Here is an 18772-nt window from a genome sequence, read left to right on the forward strand (position 1 = left end):
CTACAGATGACAGATGTTGTTTGCTCTTTTTTTTAGAGCACATAAGTTGTTTATTGCTGTCGGGGACCATTTCAAGCAATATATGAGAAAGTGTTTATTGGAAATACAAATAGTTACCAAACCTGCTTTTAAATGTGATCTCTTCTATATTTTATGGATGGTGTCCTTCAGCATTTCTCATCATAAAAAATGTCTTTGTTGAAACTAATTCAAGGTGCACCCATTGTTGTTATTATTTGAGAACAGAGTACAGGGATATGCTTGTCAGGGGATCAAGGACTAAGAAAGAGTTTGCCGGATGCCCCTCATCTTCCGCTCTCTGTGTATTGTCGTTCTTAACTCTGTTCGCTTCAGTAAACAACCTGCTGAACCTCCAAACCAGAAAAGCTTTGAAGGAAAGTTGGATTGTGCAATAAAGCAGGCCTGCTTGGTTCTTTTGGAAAAAGAGATCAGGGATGGGATTTATTATGGACAACATACACGTGGCCATAAACTGGTCAGTGCAAATTACGTTTCACCGTGTGTCCAGCTAATTTAAATAGCTCACATTACTGTATTGTGTAAACAGTTAAAATCATTTAATATTGTATGTCGCGTTTTCTTTTGAGGGGTGCAAATCTTCAACCAAAACAAGTTCCTTTCCGAGACCATTGTGCAGAGCCAACGTCTCTGAGTCTGGAGCTAAGCGTCACCCAAGACGATTGTAATTGGTTTAAAGAACAAATGCAAAAAATGCAGAGTTTCTTATCCTGGAATGTATGTGTGGACAAGCCTGACCTTACTCCACAGCATTGCGGATTGTGAGACTAAGCGGTAGGCGTTGTTGGTGAGCGCTACAGTATAATGGTGGTCAGACATTATTGCTAGATGTTTCACCAGGTCAATCAGTGATTAAAAAGGTCAAGAGCCCATTTAAAGACTGTTCACAATGTGGAAGCCCTCAACCACACTGCTGTTTACAGCTTCACAGAAGTGTACTTGCAAAGTTGCTTCAGGCAGTGCATTATTTTATAGATTCAATTTTATTGATATAGCGCCAAATCACAACAACAGTTTTCCATAAAAGCGCAGGTCTAGATCGTACTCTGTGATGTTATTTACAGACCCCCCCAACAATTCCCACATCTATTCTCATCTAAGCAGCCAAGTGGCTACAGAGTTTTGAAAAAGTAGACCTTGAGAATTAAACATTAATAATCAAACATGATATACGTAGGCAGCACTGTGCAAAAGAATACTGTTGTTTATGGTGATCTCTAAATGTTGCAATGTCTTTTTTAATTTCTCCAGTCATACTTGTTTGTCCATGGTAATTGCTAATTAACTGGTGCTTGATTAAACATGCTGTGCAGATATTGAAGGCCTGCAGTGGAGCTGTTATTCACAAACAGGGAGTTTATCTTGTTTGGCCATTCTAGAGTTGGACAGTTTGAACAGCAAAATAACACACTGTCCTCACCTACACATTCAATCTTCATTATCTCCTCTTTTGAAAGGATTGATGAGGAGAATTACCCACCTTCTAGGATAATGGAAATTATTCACTACCTAAAGATGGGTTGGGTACATAGCGTGAAATTAGAAACGTTTTACGTGGGAGTTTGGGATGCAGTACTCTCAGCGTGATGGTTGATTATGCAAAATGCAGATAAACATTTTCCAGTTGAGGGCTTTCGCATGCTTTTACATGTCCACTCAGCCTGAAACATCTGAAAAAACAATAGATGGAGAAAAAGTGGTAATAGAATAAAAGATGGGCTGGAAAGGGTGAAGCTTTATCAATCAATCAAATCAATCAAAATAAGAACGGGATTGGACTTTTATTGATTTTGGCTGCCTGAGCAGTTTTCACTTGAGAGGAATAAACAGATATTGTAAAGAATTATATATATATATATATATATATATATATATATATATATGGTCACCTCAAATCCAGCAGTGTATTTTTAAAGCAGAATTCAGTTTGATGGAAAACAAGTGCAACATCAGAAATGGTTCCAAAACCCTGAAGGTTCAGTATAACTGGAGCTAAAGTGCTACAAAAGTTCAAGCTACTGACTTAAAATGCCGTTACTAGCTCAAGTGCTCATAATGAGGTCTGATGGCGGCGTTCATCAAGGAGCTGCTTACCTTAGAGCATAGTCCAGTTTTTTCTTAGAACTTTAAGTTTCCTGCTGTATCATAAGCAGATTGTCTTGCACCTGGTTGCCAGCTTAGCATCAGTGAAATTTGACCTATGAGGTATTTGTAGTAGTTAGGGCTGTACCAATATGCAATAGAAAACCAAAAGCTTTGAGAAGGCAGACCCCTTCCATCTCCTAGAGTTATGCTTCCCGTCCAGATCACAAGATCACATCGCCAGTTGCGTTTTAAGCTCCTTTTTTTCTGCTTGTGGAGAGCTACGTGGCCACATGAAACTATATTGATGAGGAGCGGAAAGTTAAACTGGCCGTCCGAGAGTATACCAGGTAGACACACAGCTGACAGCCTACAACTGGAGGTGCTGGAGCCAGGCCTGGACATACACGCCGCAGACCGCCACAGGCTTGTGTCAGTCCCGCAAGCGATTTCAGGAAAATGGCTGCATGTGTCCGACAATGCCCAAAACGTGGGTCAAAAATCATTATATAAACCAAATCATGCGTTCGATGTAGCCCTAGCAGTAGCACAAAGCCCTCAGTGTCATTGTGTACATTTGTGTTCTCCCATGTATGTGACTGATGACACCGTATTCCCCAGATACATACTGTAAATGGTTATGTTTCCCAGTTTCTTTGAACACAGTGGCCATTGTCTTCCTGTCATTCCCATCTCTCCCTCTGATTCGTGTCATTAGTTGTCTGGGTAACGAAGGTTTCTGGCCGTCGCTATGTTATTAAATAGAGAGCCATTTGTATCAGACAGCAGATATTGTCAGATAATTTGTGGGGGAGAGAAAGGAAGCCAGTTGGTAAGTGGGAACTCTTGGATTGTGAAGGGGGTCATTTTCTGTGTTTTTTTCTGTCACTCCCTGAAAAGTGAACACTTGCTCAACAAAAGAGGAAATTGTACAAAACCTGTGGGGCCTTGGTTAGACCAGCAAGGTTATCATCATCAAAGCTGTGTTAATTAAATGGCTGAATTATCCATGCGAGTTAAACAAAGGGTATTTTATTTCTGTGGCTGTTCTGAGAATCTATTTGTTCAATTTAAGTCCTTTCCTGTTTTTATACTGGTAGAAAGCCAGATGCTGCGGCAGCCTCCGTAATCAACAGTCTCCATAAAAGTGTTTATTTGGCAAAATATCAATCTGGGATGCCAATATTTAGAGTAATCAAGAAAGGGTTTTTTTTCCACAGTCACAGGTACGCAGCCTAGCAACCAAGCTACAGTAAGTCAGGCAAAACAAGTCTAACAGACAACCAGAAGTTGAAGCTTGATCATATTCAGTAAAATCACTTTAGCGAGCAAAAATGGAATAGGTTTTTTAGCTTATGCCATCGTGCCATTTCATACATTTGTTCTTCGTCACAGTTTTACTGCATGAAAGAGCTCGGATCAAAGAGGCCTCAGATAACCACATGTAAAGCTGTAAATCAGACCAAAGCAAATGCCAGTCCTCCCAGCAGTATAGGTCATGGACAAAACTCGGTGAGCAACAGAGCCCAAAACTGTCTATAGCCACATCAATGTTAATTTATGATAGTGTTTTCTACATAACAAGGTCATAAGCATTAGTGGGACGTTTCACCATGTGCACACACACTGAATTGTTATTCCTGCATGCTCGGCTGCTGTCACTCGATGCAACACAGGCACTGTAGCGGCATCATTTCATTTCAAAGCTAAAATTTATTTAAAAATCAATGGCCTTTAACAGTTCCAGTCACTTGATGTCTGCATTTTCAGTGGCTCGAAGCACACAACCAATTTATTTCTTTATACCTAGTAAATAATGGTTATATTGCCCCCCACTGCAAAACAAGATAATTTTTGTAATTTCCTTCAAATGCTCCTTATTGTTTGACTCTTTATGATCATAACCAGACTAGGATTTCAACACAAATGTTTAATTTTAAAAGCAGATGCCCTCTTTGATTAACCATATCCGTGTTGCTGGGTGGAGTACATTAGCAGCTGGAAATCTAGAACTGCTTCTATCGGGTCAGACTGGTTTATCCCCCTAGGGGCTCTGCACACACCACCTAGACAGTCTGACTCTCTTCACTGTCAGAAAATGCATTAGCATTGATCATGGGAAAAAGGACAAGGTTTCCTTTTGGAGTGTCGTCCTAAAAGTTACTTTGTGTTGAACAAAAACACTGACCAAAAAAGATGGGGGGGATTGTGTTTGAAAGGTAAAAGTCAAAATGGATACTATTTTACTTAAAAAGATGTTGGTGGTTTTATTTAGGGATGTTCTGTTAGCCCGCTTTTGTCTCGCATAGCCAGACCGTTCTCCACAGCGCTGCGTATGAGGGTCTGGCCAGTCCACACAGCATTTCGGGATGTGGTATTACGAATCCCACTATGGCCACGCCAAAGCATTTATTGGCAAGGCGTCCATGGTTACACAAGGTAACGTAACCCCATTTGTACAGGTCCTATCCCTTGACCAATCGGCTATCTTAACTTTATCCACTCGAGGTCAAGTGCCTAACCCCAACCAACTTTGTAGGGCAGGTCTTGGCGTGGCCATAGTGGGATTCCTAATTTCGCTTCCGGGATGGGCGAAAAACATGCTCTGGTTAATTGGCATGCCTTTAAACCAATCACAATTGTCTTGGGCGGCGCTAAGCGCCAAACAGAGCCCCGGTGCAGCTGCAAAATAGCCTTGGGAAGGAACTTGTTTTGGTGGAACGTGTACTTTCTAAAGTTGTTTTTAGTCGTGCAACAGAATACCCACATTGGACAGATAGTCTAGCCATCTGGATTTACCCTGCAGAGATCTGAGACACAGTTAACCATAGTCCTCAGAAATCCCCAAGAGTTTAAAATTACAACACAAAGAAAGCGGAAGGTAACGAATATCCAGCGGAATTTGCTGAATTGTACATAGTGAACATTCAGACATGGTTTAACGCCTGTTAAACCATATTATCTAAGCAACTCCATTAAAAGATAATGAAAAGGGAACACTGGCTAATGTATTGAAGGGATGCCTCCTGAAGTTTCCTTACTGCTGTGTGCCTCGCTCACATTTCTTTGCAATTGTCATTATTTTTTTCTGCCTAAATGAGAGACGGTGCTCTCTAGATTTTTGTGGGTGGTAAATCTATAAAAGAAACTGCGGGCTATGTTCATTTTTCAACACTTGTCTTAGTGCAACTAGTGCAGTGCCTGTTCGGAATGGGTTGATTGCTTGGCCTCCTTTTTATTATTGCTGTTTGCACTTTTCTCCAGAACCATTGTCCTCCGAAATAACCCAACTGTATACTACTGACTGCACGGCGTTCGTGTTCGACTGGTCATGAGTGTTTTCCAAGATGGCACCCACATGTAAACATGAAAGCTACTTTCTTTACAATCTATCTTTATAAAAAAACTGTCTGTACACTTACAATGTTCTCAATGCTTCGGTTTACATTTAGGGACCCTCATTATGCTACCGTAGAAGTGTGGTGCTATTTTGAGCCTTGTTAGTGGTATAAAGTAGCGATTTACCCAATACCCCGAAAGCTAGATTTAGAGGCTAATCACCGGTTTGCGCTAGCTTGTTTCAAGCTAGAGACACATTCAATTAGCATGAAAACATATCTCTGTGAACGGTCGTATTGTTACATATATGTTTTTAACCCTTTAGGTTAATTTTGCACCGACATTGTCCTTTAATTACACATGAAAGTGGGACTTTTTAGGCTTTTCCTTTCCCAGGTAGGCCCATTTCCTTTGTCTGAAAAAGCGTTTCAGGTCTCATATGGGGGCTGGTGGTCTATTTTATCTAAGAGGTCACATGTCCGAGGAGATTCTTTGTTTAAAGAGAATCCCTCTGCTTAATTGCAACATTACTCTTATAATGGTACTAAATTCCTCTCAATATTGAAGTCCTGTCGTGCTGCATCTTAGTACGACCATTAAAACCTTTTACACACTCAGGCTGCAGCTGCTTGAATTGTACCAAGAACCATGAATTTTGAGAAAATGACTCGCCCAATTACAAAAAGCATAGTTTCCCATTCACAACCATTGTTATCTATTCATGCAGATAGCTTTGGTTTAATTTGCTCAGGTATTAAATTATCTGTCCTTGATAATTTTGCCGGTGCCCTAATACAAAGGCCTATTCAACAGCAACATGTCTTCCCAAAAAAAGCCTCACTGCCACTCTGTATTATACACAGGCCAACCCTTTTCATTGGAGCTAGTTTCTACAACTAACAACCAGAGTCATTTTAAAAGAGTTTTGTAATGCGGTGAATTCTTTTAGTGGACACTGGACTTTTTCACCTTCTTTCTCACTTCTAAAAATGTTGTTCAGATTTGAAAAACTGGAGTTGTGTATAACCTCCTTGCTCCTTTTTCCAATTCACCAGTTGGTTTAAAAACTATTCATAGCTGTAGAAGCAAGAAGAAAGATTTTTTGTTTTTTAAACTACTAAAATATGACTTAGAAAATAATACATTTTCTTTTAAGATACTTAGGGAGATGGACATTACTAGTGCTTATATAATATTAATGGAAAAACTTTCATGGTGTTGCCCTTGTGTTCTGATCACATTTCTTAAATGCTGACACTTCCTCTTGTTCTCTATCTGTGAAGTTTTTCAGGGTCTTACTAACGCAGGGATTAAATTATTCTTTACCAAGCACAGAGCATACAAAGATTTCCTTGTTTCGAAGATAGAGAAAATCTTTGTAAAACTTTAAAATATTTGGTGGAGGAGTTGTTCCAACTTCATGGTATTATAATATAAATAGGTATTAATATATAAGGCCATTGTTAATGGCTGTTTAAGATTGGATTGTGTTATTTCGCAAGGTGTTTCAGTTGTTTTTTCCCTTAAGTAAATGTGAGAATTTAAACCTCAATCCGATATTATCTTTCGTTCTTAGGGTAAGATGGTGAAGGGAATGGGAGGAGCCATGGATTTGGTGGCTAGCGCTGGAACCAAGGTGGTGGTCACAATGGAGCACTCAGCTAAGGTGTGTATACATGTAAGAGTGTGTGTCTACGTGTGCATGTGAGCTTGTATCATGCTTGTTCTAACCAGCATAGCCTTTGCAAATTGCCCCACGAGACTAATTTCCTTTCCCAGGGATCCAGGTTGAATGAAATGGCAAATTTTCCTTTCCCATGTTGATACCCTCACCAGTGTATCTTGTATCTGCTTCCTACTATATTGAGTGTAACTGATTAAGGATAATTCTGTTAATGGATTACTTAACGTCTTTCTACCAGAGAGCTCAAGCACATCCTGATAAGGTTTTGCACACAAACCATCTCCTGTTTGTTCATCTTTGGCTAATTTAAATAGAAGTCTGACATTGGACTCAGTGTATTGGGACAGCTGATTCGTTAGACTGGTTCTGTAGCTAGGGATGAGTAACCCCACAGGGCTTCTGACAATTGCAGTCGGTAATCCAACTGAATTGGTTTACTTTTGGAAACTCCAGACCGAAACGATGCAAGAGCAACGTAACATTCTGCATTTACGAAGCATGCTGTTTTTTTTTGCTAATGGGAGCCTGTCTGGCGCCCAGCTATATTCCAGATGGTGCAGCAGGTGAGCATAAATTTACTGCCCTGATGTCTGCTTTCATTCTTAATGTGGAAGGGGGTGATGTATGACGTGGGCTTTTGAGGCAGCATCAGAGGCATTTTGATGTGTACCTTTTGCTTTAAGATGAATGGCAGGGAAACAGAGACAGACTCACTTGGAAATGTGCTGTATGTCCTTTGGGGATAGAATGAGTGTACGTATAAAGCTGCATCCCTGGATATATTACAATTGAAGCTGCATTCCAGAAAGTATTAAAACAGTTTGACGGGGACTGGCCTCTAGTTAAGTTTTAGTTCTAACCAAATACCCTTTTTTTTTCAGGGAGGAAAACACAAGATATTGGACAAATGCATCCTGCCTTTAACTGGGAAGCAGTGTGTGGATCGGATCATCACAGAAAAGGTGTGTTTATTTGTTTAATTTATATATACTGTACGGGATATATACTGTGTGTGTCTATATATAGACACACACACATACACAATGGCCCCTATTTATCAACCTTACATAGAAACCAGTGCAGATTTGATCCTCTAATCCGCAGAAATCCTCTTACAACAGGCCTCACGTGGGATTCATGAAGCGTTCCTATCACCCCATTCTGAGCGTAAGAACGGTTGTACATTGATAAATGCTGCGGTTCTAAACGATCATAATTTAAATATCACGCCCCAATATATTCTCGGTTTTGAGGCCTCACCCCTACTATTTACGCAGCGGCACTTTCCAGAGGTGGAGATTGAAACCCTGACATCTCAGTTTAATTTGCAGTAACGTGTGTCCTATTTGGCTTCCTAAAAACGGGTATTAGGCTGTAGGAAGAACGGGGAATTGAAAGAGATCACTGATGTGGTCAACAGTGTTGCCGTATTAAATCGGACTCCAGCTGAAGTTTATTTAATTCATACATCCTTGACATACTGTGTGTATACTTCTAATAGTAATATATAGGCTTATATTGCAATCTCTTAGGCTTACATGTAGGTGTACCTATATTCAAATAAACACACGGTAGCGGAGTTTATGCAGTGTTTTTTATTTTTTTATTTTACTTTTTTTTTTTTCGTGAGTCAGACCAGGCAACAGCTGTGTTTTCCTGAACGATGTTGAGCAGAACCCCACAGGCTAAAACAATGTTGCAGACTTTTTCCGGCATGTATAGCAGGGGTGTGTATAGTAGAATCCCCCCACCATGGCCCCAGTGTGTGGGCTACATGTGCACTGTTGCTTGGCTCATAGAGGTCTTCTAAAAGAGCCAGATCTGCCATTTTCAACAAGTGATCAACTGATGACTTCTCCTTCTCCTGTTACACGCTGCACCGAAAGACCACACTGACTCGAAAACTCACGTACACAAGGTCAGACCAGACGTGAGATTTTTTCGCAGCCTACGCTCGCATTCAAATTGATAAATGCCGAGCTTTGCGTAGGAATCGGCGTGCGCCCGTCCTACGTCTGTTTCAGGTCGTATGCACATTTCATAAATGAGGGCCAATATGTCCTCAGCCATTAGTCATAAACATAGGCTGCTTACTCATAGGTGCTACATAAACGGTGGCAATGAGTAAGCTATGGCTGCTCAGTACGGATGGCCTTTAAAATACCAGGATTTGCAGGGCATGAGAGGATTTTGTGCAAGGAGTTTATTTAACATTTTAACAGAGTTTTAGTTCGACATATTGAACTAAATTTTGAACGCTTTTAAGTTAATTCCTTGTTAACCAGGTATGTTCTTGTAAAACATGAATACTCAACTACAAATACACAGGCAAAGACACCGAAATGCCACCCACTTAAGTCTTAAAGACTTGGTCTAACAACTACAGAAGCTAAGCCTTTACCCTGTGGCCAAACCATAGGCTTCTTCCCTCTACGACTAGCCAAAGGTTAGTCCTTTAATATTAATTCAAACAACTAATTTGTTTTAAATTGAGGGTTGGCTGTTCAATTAGCAAGGTATAACAATTCCCCACCTTGCAGTCAAGAGTGGTTGACTGAAACCATAATTGTAAGTTAACTTTGGCAGTCCCATGGTTTGTCATTCCTATTTTCTATTCAAACACAATGGAACACAAGTCAGACATTGTGAAGTAGTAGTAGAAGTGCTACTGGGTTTTTGTGGTGATCGCTTTTTGGATATTTTGGGTGTACTGTGTTTTTTCCACCTTTTAAACCATATTCTAGCCATGCAATAAACTCTTTATAAGATGGAATAAGCACAAGTCGCACATTGTATATGTATCTCTCAATTACATCTCCCCCACATGAACAAAATATACACAAATAATCACACTGCAAGTGATAGACTACTTTGATTCTACAGTGTGACACGGGTAGATGGAAATTACATTTATTCAATTAACACTAATTCAATCAGTTGATTTCGGTAAGGAGGCGTCTTATTGATTTTGTTATGGTTTGTTCATTTTCATGGTTAGGGTTGGGTTTCCCTTTATTATGTGTTATGTTGATACTCCCATCCCTGCCTCAGGGCCCTGCTTCTAATGTTGTTGATGCTCGTGCAATGATTATAGTTGCAGCTGATCTACAGCCTTATGTTTTGTACTCTCTTTTGGATACTTTGGGAAAAAACCCTGATTGAAACCAACATGCACTCTGTAGAGGTGGTGGACGATTTAGAGAGGAGGTCATCCAGTCTGGTAGTCAAAAAGCTCAAGAGTGGCAGATGGAAGAGATTTAGTCTGAGGTTTTGGATAGTGTGGAGTCGTCTTGGTTGACACACACCTTCAGTATTGAATGAGAGTTGGGGACAGGCTGAAAAAAAGAAAAGGAAATGGACCCCGGGGTGTACTCTGCAAATCTGACTGCTCAATCTCCCTTGGAAAGCTTATGGAGCTTAGCCTAAAGGCAAATGTGAAGAGCTTTCTTCTCTCAGTTTTTGAATTTCATTAGTTCATTACCCAAAGTTTGAGTTCCGCTTAGTGAGATGGAAGAAGGTAAACATTTACAGCATTAGGTTGTCATACTTGGTAGCGCATATGGGATTTAAAATCCAGTCAAATGGTGTTTTAATGACCAACACTGAAGTTACAGGTAACACTTATCCGTCGGAATGGTGTTCACAGTCGTTCAGTAGGCGGATTTTCTGTTAGAGTGGACATGAGAAGACAAGAGTACAGGGTTGGTAGAAATGTGGAAAAACAACAGTGTAGCTAGAGAGTTAGAGGGAATGGGCAAAGTAAGAAAGGTATGGGGGAGGTTAGAAAGAATAACAAAGTCTAGAGGGAGCTTCCAGTAGCCGGTAGAGCTTAGTGCTGATGCAGAATTTATGTTGTCTTGTTCTTCGGTCAATTCTCTGTAACCCTTTTTTGTGGTTGCTGTCTTTGGAACTCACTCATTGAAAACATGACCTGTCAGGAGCAAAGTCGGGCACTGTGTCCGTGGCTTTTTTGTCTCACCCCGGCTTTTGTTGGGATTGTGCAACATTTCTCAGCGAGCAGATTTCTGTCAATACTTATAAAGGTTAAAGCTCTTTCCACTGCCCTGCTAGCACTACTACCACCTCTTCCTCTCCACCTTCCCCATTTCATCTCATGCTGTGTTCTCTCCCTCCTATATCAATTGGCACTCTCTTCTCTTATTACATCCCCAGCTTTCTTTTCTTAGTAATGATTCTCTGACGTACAGTGACTATCATTTATTATCTTTTTCCATTTCCTTCCATCTCTATTGGCCATGCCAAAGCATTTATTGGCCAGGCGTCCATGCTTACACAAGGTAACGTAACCCCATTTGTACAGGTCCTATCCCCTGACCAATCAGCTATTCTAACTTTAACCACTCAAGGTTAAATGCCTAACCCCAACCAATCGAGCTGCTTTGTAGGGCAGGTCTTGACGTGGCCATAGTGGGATTCGTAATTTCGCTTCCAGGACGGGAGAATAACGTGCTCTGATTTATTGGCATGCCTTTAAACCAATCACAAACCCTCCTCCTCTCTATTCCACTCTCTATTCTTCCCAAACCATGTCTGTTGCACTGTGAATAAATGGAAAAAATATTCTTTCCTCTCCATTTGGCCTTCCATCCACACCTTTGTCATTGTCCATCTCTGCATGGTCACATTTTGAAGAGGCCCTTCCTTTGAAAATACCGGCCTCTCTTTGTAGTTTGGACAGACGAAACTGAGCTTTTCAAAAATGCTGACATATGACTGTCAGCTTTTCAGCCAGCCTCTCAGATATTTTTGAAATAGTTGTACCTTGCAGCAATCTTAATGAACCAACTTTGCGGTACGGGCGACTCTCGCTGTGGGGGCTTGTTTTTAAAGTCAGCGTCCTGAACAAGTAAAAAAAAAAGCCATTGTCATCGACATCTTATTATGTTTCTGTTGTCAAATCATGATTTTTACACTCGTGAAGGGCTGTTGATGACAACAGACAACAGAAATGGAAAGCTGTGTCAGTGACAAATAGTAATATCCAATTGTGTTGCTATGAAACCCATAAACGTGTGAACGATAAGATTAAAGCAACACGCACAGATCCTGGAGGTAGACGGCTCCATCTAGCCCACAGCTCCCAATAAGTGACAAAAAAACATGTTCCTATTTACATGTTGGGATTTGTATAGTCCCAGCATGTACAAATAACTAGGTCACATGAGAGACAGCCATCTTCTAACTGAATACATACTGGGAAGTATTCTCAGAAGGCAAAGCACCGCTACTCGGGCGGAGTGATTATTACTCCAACTCTGAGCAACCTCCGGTGCCTGCGTGCATGTGTGTGTGCGTGTGTTCCTCACAAACACCTCTAATGTATTTCCTCAGGCCTCCTTTCTTTATACTTTCTTCCCACTAGTACCATATCTGAGTGAAGTTTGCCATGAAAGAACAAGTAGTAGTAAAAATCGTCTAGTAGTACTATAGACCTAGTAGAAGGGAAGGCAAAATAAACAGAAATTAGAACGGATGTACAATGAGCCGTTTCTGCGACGATGATACAGCGTCTAGTCGCAAACATGTGACAGGAAAATCTGAGCGCACGTTTGGGGATAACACACACACAAGCAGGCTTTAATTTAATTATTATCTATGCAATGTTTTGTCTTTCATTTAAAAATTTGAACCATGAAAGAAAGCATTGACCTTTAAACTTGCTTTCAAATTTGAAAAACAGGCATACAATGAGCCACTTATTACCAATGTCATTTAACATGTGTATGACACATGTTAAATTTTTTTGTTATACTGTATATGTGACATTAGAATAATGAGCTCTCCTCTGCTTACATGTTTCTCTATGACAATATTGAAGAGATAAACAATTATCCGTGATTGCTTCTGATCAATAAAAGGAACCATCTTCAAATCTACTATATAAGGCCCCATGTTGAAACCTCAGTGAGGATACCATAACATTGAAATGACATACAAATGTTAATAATCTCACAGGACGTGGTGGTAAAATAAAAACATGTTAAAGATGTAGACACAACCAATCAGGGATAAATGTCTGAAGTCAAGAGCAACCTTTTTATTCAGAAACTCATGGTCCGAGGAATAAAATACAACAGCACAGCAGCAACATTTGAGTTTTTTGGTCTTTATTAGCCATAACAGCATGGATGAAATTACTTGTGGGATGTAAAAAAAAATAATAATGTTGTGATCACCAGAGGAAAGCGAGGGACTATAGATCTGCTGGCAAGCAGTGCCTTTAATAAGCCTGGTAATCCACAATTTGTTAACTGTTTTCTATCTCACATGATTAAAATCTACGCTTCGATTTGTTCCTGAAAGGAGAACAACGACTGGGACTTCCAAACCAGCCAAAACATTTTATTTTCCTTCCACGCGGACACATGCACAGATGCTGCCATGCAATATATTCCCAAAAAACCAAGCATCCTCCTTGGCTCGCGTGGCCAGGAGAGATGGTAAATAAAGTGTGGTCCTAAGTAGTGCTGCTATGATCTGAGACCCAGGGTGACAAGAAACCTGCTGCCTCAGACAGCGTCTCTGCTGCTTCTCCATATGGTTCGGACCATTTCATACACTCTGTTTCCATTTTCTTTCTTTTTAACCACAGTTCCCTGGTTATTAGCTTGCTCGCTTGCAGCGTTGGGATTGAAATGATGGATTTTGATCATTTGTTTGGTTATCACATGTGCTCTTCCGTGGCCCCTGGTGCCAGTATCTCTGCATTTTCTCAATAGTTATTCGGGGAATTATCTAAAGTCAAAAATAACAATTGCCCATTGATTCAGAGATAAAGCAGTTGCACTCATGAATTATTCAGTCCTCCTAATGGGCCCATAAAAGCGTTACCTGTGGCATTTTCCGCAATGCCAACGACAGCAATTATTACTCCAGAAAATTGAAATGATTTTATTGTCATACTGTGAGTCTCAAAACACATCTCAAAATCCGCTTCTTGTAATTGATGTAATGCATTGACAGGATACTGGATGAGCTTTTGAGGTTGATTCGAAGGGTAAAATATTTATTATTATTTATTATTATTATTTATATTCATTTTTACTCCCATCTCTTTTGTTACAGATTTTTTTTTTTGGGGGGGGGGTGAATGACAGTGGCTTATTGTTGTTACATGACATGCAGCCCACTTCTCGCCAGACAACCAGGCTAGCAGCTTCTTAATGACCAACTCTGTAGACTGTGAAGAAAGGTGACAGTTTCCCAATAAATAAGGGCTGTTTTGCAAATGGAGGCACTTTGGTTTTTTAGTAGTTTGATATCAGAAACTAAATTGATAGTCTTGCCTTAAGTTATACTCACACAGCCCATTTTGTGTCAGCGTATATATTTAAAGCAGTATACATCAAACTGGGAGCTCACATTGACATTACCTAGCACCTGCCAAACATGCACACTGCCTGCATCTATATTGACCACCTCTGGCACGTCTTTAGTTGACGTTAATCACTTGTAACACGTGTGTCATCCATAGACCCTTTCTCACTGTGACATTCCATCTGTCTTGCTATATTGGAGTGAGATATCTGCCTCCTGCCCTGTTCGTGTGTGTGTGTGTGTGTGTGTGTGTGTGTGTTGGTGTGTGTGTGTGTGTGGTGTGTGTGTGTGTGGTGTGTGTGTGTGTGGTGTGTGTGTGTGTGTGTGTGTGTGTGTGTGTGTGTGTGTGTGTGTGTGTGTGTGTGTGTGTGGCGCGCTTCTAATGAGCTGAGAGTCCTTGCCTGGATGTGTCTGTGGCTTAGCCCGTCAGCCCCTGCTGAGAGAAACAACAGGAAACCAGCTCAGCTGAGTGGGTCTGGCCAGTTGGTATTTAAAATTAAATCAGATTTATAGTATCAGTTAGCAGATATCCATGGCAGTCTCTTAGGCTAAATCCACACTTAAACATTTTTGTTAAACGTATATATTTTGATATGTTTATGCCTCGCGTCCACCCTAATTCGGCGTGTCTAACCCCCTAAAACAGAGAGGCTGCTCTGGGGTGCATTGTAGTTAGGGCCGGGCTATACGGGGAACATCCTATGTCGCGATATTCTTGTCCTAATACCTCAATGTCGATATTGTGGAGATATTATAGGGTCGACAATTGGTGCTTTAACAAAATATCTTCACAATGAGATTTAAGATTCGTCATCTACAGTAATGTAGGTATAAAGACTAAGTGGGTAAAGGTAAAAAATAATAGAAGAGTCTGGTAACACAGAAAATGACATCACCATACTGTAATGCAGCCTTTAAAACCAGGAAAATACAACACTTGCGATACAAGAATTTTTCAAAATCTAAGACAATATCTAGTCTCATATCACAATATCAATATAATACTGATATATTGCCCAGCCCTTATTGTAATCTCACAAACGCAGACGCCCCTGTCCATCAGTCTTATCAGTTAGAGAGGGTTAAATACAATTCCACCTCGTCAATAAATTCCTGTTCTTACTTTTTGCCAGTGTTGTTCTTTCTCTAAAGTACTTTCTGTATTTTGAATTTATACATCCATGATTTTCAACCAGATAGTAACATTAGACAGTCTGCTTCCTCTTTACACCAGCACACACATACCCAGTGTATGCAAATGGTAACGGTAGACGCATTAATATGGATAGAAATCCTTTCTGATAGGGCGCCTAAACGCTTGGGGGACGAAGATTGTGTTTGTTTCAAAACACTTTTTAGAAAAAAAAAAAAAAAAAAAGTTGTATTTGTGTGACACTTTGGACAGGACCAACCATATCACTCTGAAGTAGTACATACAGAAATGGCCCAGACTGGAAATAATAATTTTGACTCCTAAAAGACTTAAAGAGGTAATCACATGTACAGTATGTTACCTAGAGGTACTTTACAAGCATTAGCGTATCAGATTGATTTAGATTTTTACTTTTTAGAAAGCAAAAAAATGTATTTGTTTTTCTTCACATATATTTCCAGCATTTGTGGTTCTTTGCCCTTCAGTGTAAATGATTTTATAACATTTGGAAGGATTATTTATGGGCATTTGCAAAGCGTTACTTCCTTCCTGTCTTTTCTACATTTTGGCCATATACAGCATTTTGTTACGTTAGATATGTTGAATATGCCAGGGGCCTCATTTGTGAATCATGCACACTCAGTTTTGTGCATACACTATGTGTATGTACAAATGTGTGTGTATATATATATATATATATATATATATATATGTGTGTGTGCAGATTTATCTGTGAAACAGATTTATCAATTTTTGCTTGTGAATGTATATAATCTATATTCAGAACAACTCACAAACCCGTGGTTGTAGTGTTGCTGTAGAAGATTGACTGTCGACCATGGTAGCTGAAGAGATGCTTCCCCATATTTTATTTAAATTTTATTTAACCTTTTATTTAACCAGGATGTCCCTTGAGATTGAAATCTCTTTTCCGAGGGAGACCCGGCCAAGACGACACACCAGTTACAATTTAAACAGAAATACGGCATAGACAAAATCACACATAGAGGAAAGGAACAGGTCACATGTGGAAGTTCATCCATCCATCCATCCATCCATCCATCTTCATCCGCTTATTCGGTATCGGGTCGCGGGGGCAGCAGCTCCAGTAGGGGACCCCAAACTTCCCTTTCCCGAGCCACATCAACCAGCTCCGACTGGGGGATCCCGAGGCGTTCCCAGGCCAGGTTGGATATATAATCTCTCCACCTAGTCCTGGGTCTTCCCCGAGGTCTCCTGTGGAAGTTGCATTTTTTAATTACATGGTATTGTAACATGGCCTTAAAGTCATTTAATGGGACTAGATCATATACCCAGTGTTGGTCCATTGGATAATCCAGTTTTTTTTTTTTTATCTGGGCATTTTTTGAGTTTCCCAAAATTTAAAGTAAATATTGCTTATAAAGTTGCCTGACTATTTCATCCTCCTTCACTTGTGCTACGTCACAGAGCAACGTCAGCACCAGGCGCAGATCTCAAAGCCAGCGATGGACTCGTGAACCCAACGGATTCGATAATGACATTTGCCTTCCATCATTCGGCAATAACGATGGACTTTTACACTTCAACTTCATTATTCTTAATTGAATTGGTTTGTCTGTTAGGTTTCAGCTGCTAAAAAGTAGTGCCACAATTCAAATGTAATTGCTCTCTACTTTGTCCGACCTCAGAAAGTTGAGCACCAATGTCGGAGCTCTTTTACCAATAATTGCAGCAATTTTGTCATCTGGATGGCACCCCCAATTATATTTTACTTGACATTTCTTTTAGGTCGCTTTGATAATTGAAGGCCCACACATCCTTGTCTGTTACACCGGTGACCACGCATCATAGGGTTCAAACCCACCTATTAAGGAAATACTCATTCTCACCATGATGTCTTTGTCTCATCTCCCACCCTCATCTCTCTATCTCTCTCTCTCTCTCTCTCTCTCTTTGGAAACATCTCATCCTGTTTTCTTACCCTCCCTCCCTCCCTCCCTCTCTCTGCCCTGTTGCCAGGCTGTGTTTGATGTGGATAAGACAAAAGGCCTGACTCTGATAGAAGTATGGGAGGGGCTCACTCCTGAGGATATCAAAGCATGCACAGGCACCGATTTTGAAGTAAGTACCAGAACAGTTTGGCCTGCAGCTCTTTATTTCATTTTCTAACTCCAAGTATCATAACAATGAGACATCTCTTTCTTCCTTGTGATTTGTCTGCTGTCTTCTAGGTGTCTCCCAACCTGAGGTCCATGCAGCAAATCTAGAGGAGCATGCAATTGATCTGAATCAGCGGACTGGTCAAATGAGCTTATAAAGCATGTTTGGCACTTGAACATTAGAAGGATTCAGTCCCAACTAATGTTAACTGAATGGGAATCACAGGAGCCAAATGCATTGTCTATGACATGATTAAATTATTAATTTATACGGTTTGTACAGCTATTATCAAATAATCCATCTGAAAATGGCATTAAAACTGTAAGATAAAATAAGTGAAACTTTACTTGTAGTAAAACCAAAACGTATCTACTTTAAATTGATATTTTGTAGATGAATATAGAGAGCTGTAATTAATTTAGAAAACAAGTGTGCTGTACATCAGGTGATTTTCCTTTTGGCACAGAAGGGAATATGTTTGTACTGTAGTTTGTATTGAACTTTGTGCAACACCAAGTTACAAAAAATGTCCTAGGTAGATCATTTAGTTTGTTAGGATTTTGTCATTTGGGAAATGAGGGAGATGTAATTTAAAAAAACAAAAAAACGGGTCTGACTGACACAGTAGTAATAATAACCTCAGTCACAATGTCAAACTGTTTGATATACTGTCTTTTTTTCCCTCAGCCTTTATATAATTTAGAGTTGGTGACTATGACATACAATTCAGCCAGAAAATATGCTTTAACATATTTTACACTGGCTTTTACTGTCCTATTGTCTTTGTATGTGCAATAAATTACAACCATGTGGGCTGAGTGGAACAAGTGGAATATTGTTTAATTTTTGTTTCTTTTCTCAAAAAAGTATCTTAAAAACCAACAATTGTTAGCTTGTGTGTTCAAATCATTCATCAAATCACAAGGATTGAAAGCAAACGACTGCTTGGAGATGGATGGCTTTTGACACTACAGGTTAGAGCTTTCTATATATGG

At 40.0% G+C, this 18772-nt stretch overlaps 1 protein-coding gene and 1 long non-coding RNA gene across 2 annotated transcripts in view; one reads left to right on the forward strand and one right to left on the reverse strand.

Moving 5' to 3' along the window:
• The window catches only part of LOC116689561 (uncharacterized), a 414017-nt gene extending 401598 nt beyond the window's left edge, over positions 1–12419 (reverse strand). The window contains exon 1 of the long non-coding RNA XR_004332035.1: positions 12203–12419. This is a non-coding gene — a long non-coding RNA (uncharacterized LOC116689561). The remainder of the gene's footprint in view (positions 1–12202) is intronic.
• oxct1a (3-oxoacid CoA transferase 1a) overlaps positions 1–18606 on the forward strand; it is a 55922-nt gene extending 37316 nt beyond the window's left edge. The window contains exons 14-17 of the mRNA XM_032516099.1: positions 7037–7126; positions 8026–8106; positions 17637–17738; positions 17849–18606. Of these exons, the coding sequence (XP_032371990.1) occupies positions 7037–7126; positions 8026–8106; positions 17637–17738; positions 17849–17884 (309 nt within the window). The 3' untranslated portion in view covers positions 17885–18606. The remainder of the gene's footprint in view (positions 1–7036; positions 7127–8025; positions 8107–17636; positions 17739–17848) is intronic.
• The last annotated feature ends 166 nt before the right edge of the window (positions 18607–18772 follow it).

This window comes from Etheostoma spectabile, chromosome 5, assembly GCF_008692095.1.
Source record: "Etheostoma spectabile isolate EspeVRDwgs_2016 chromosome 5, UIUC_Espe_1.0, whole genome shotgun sequence".
NCBI classification, from domain to species: domain Eukaryota; kingdom Metazoa; phylum Chordata; class Actinopteri; order Perciformes; family Percidae; genus Etheostoma; species Etheostoma spectabile.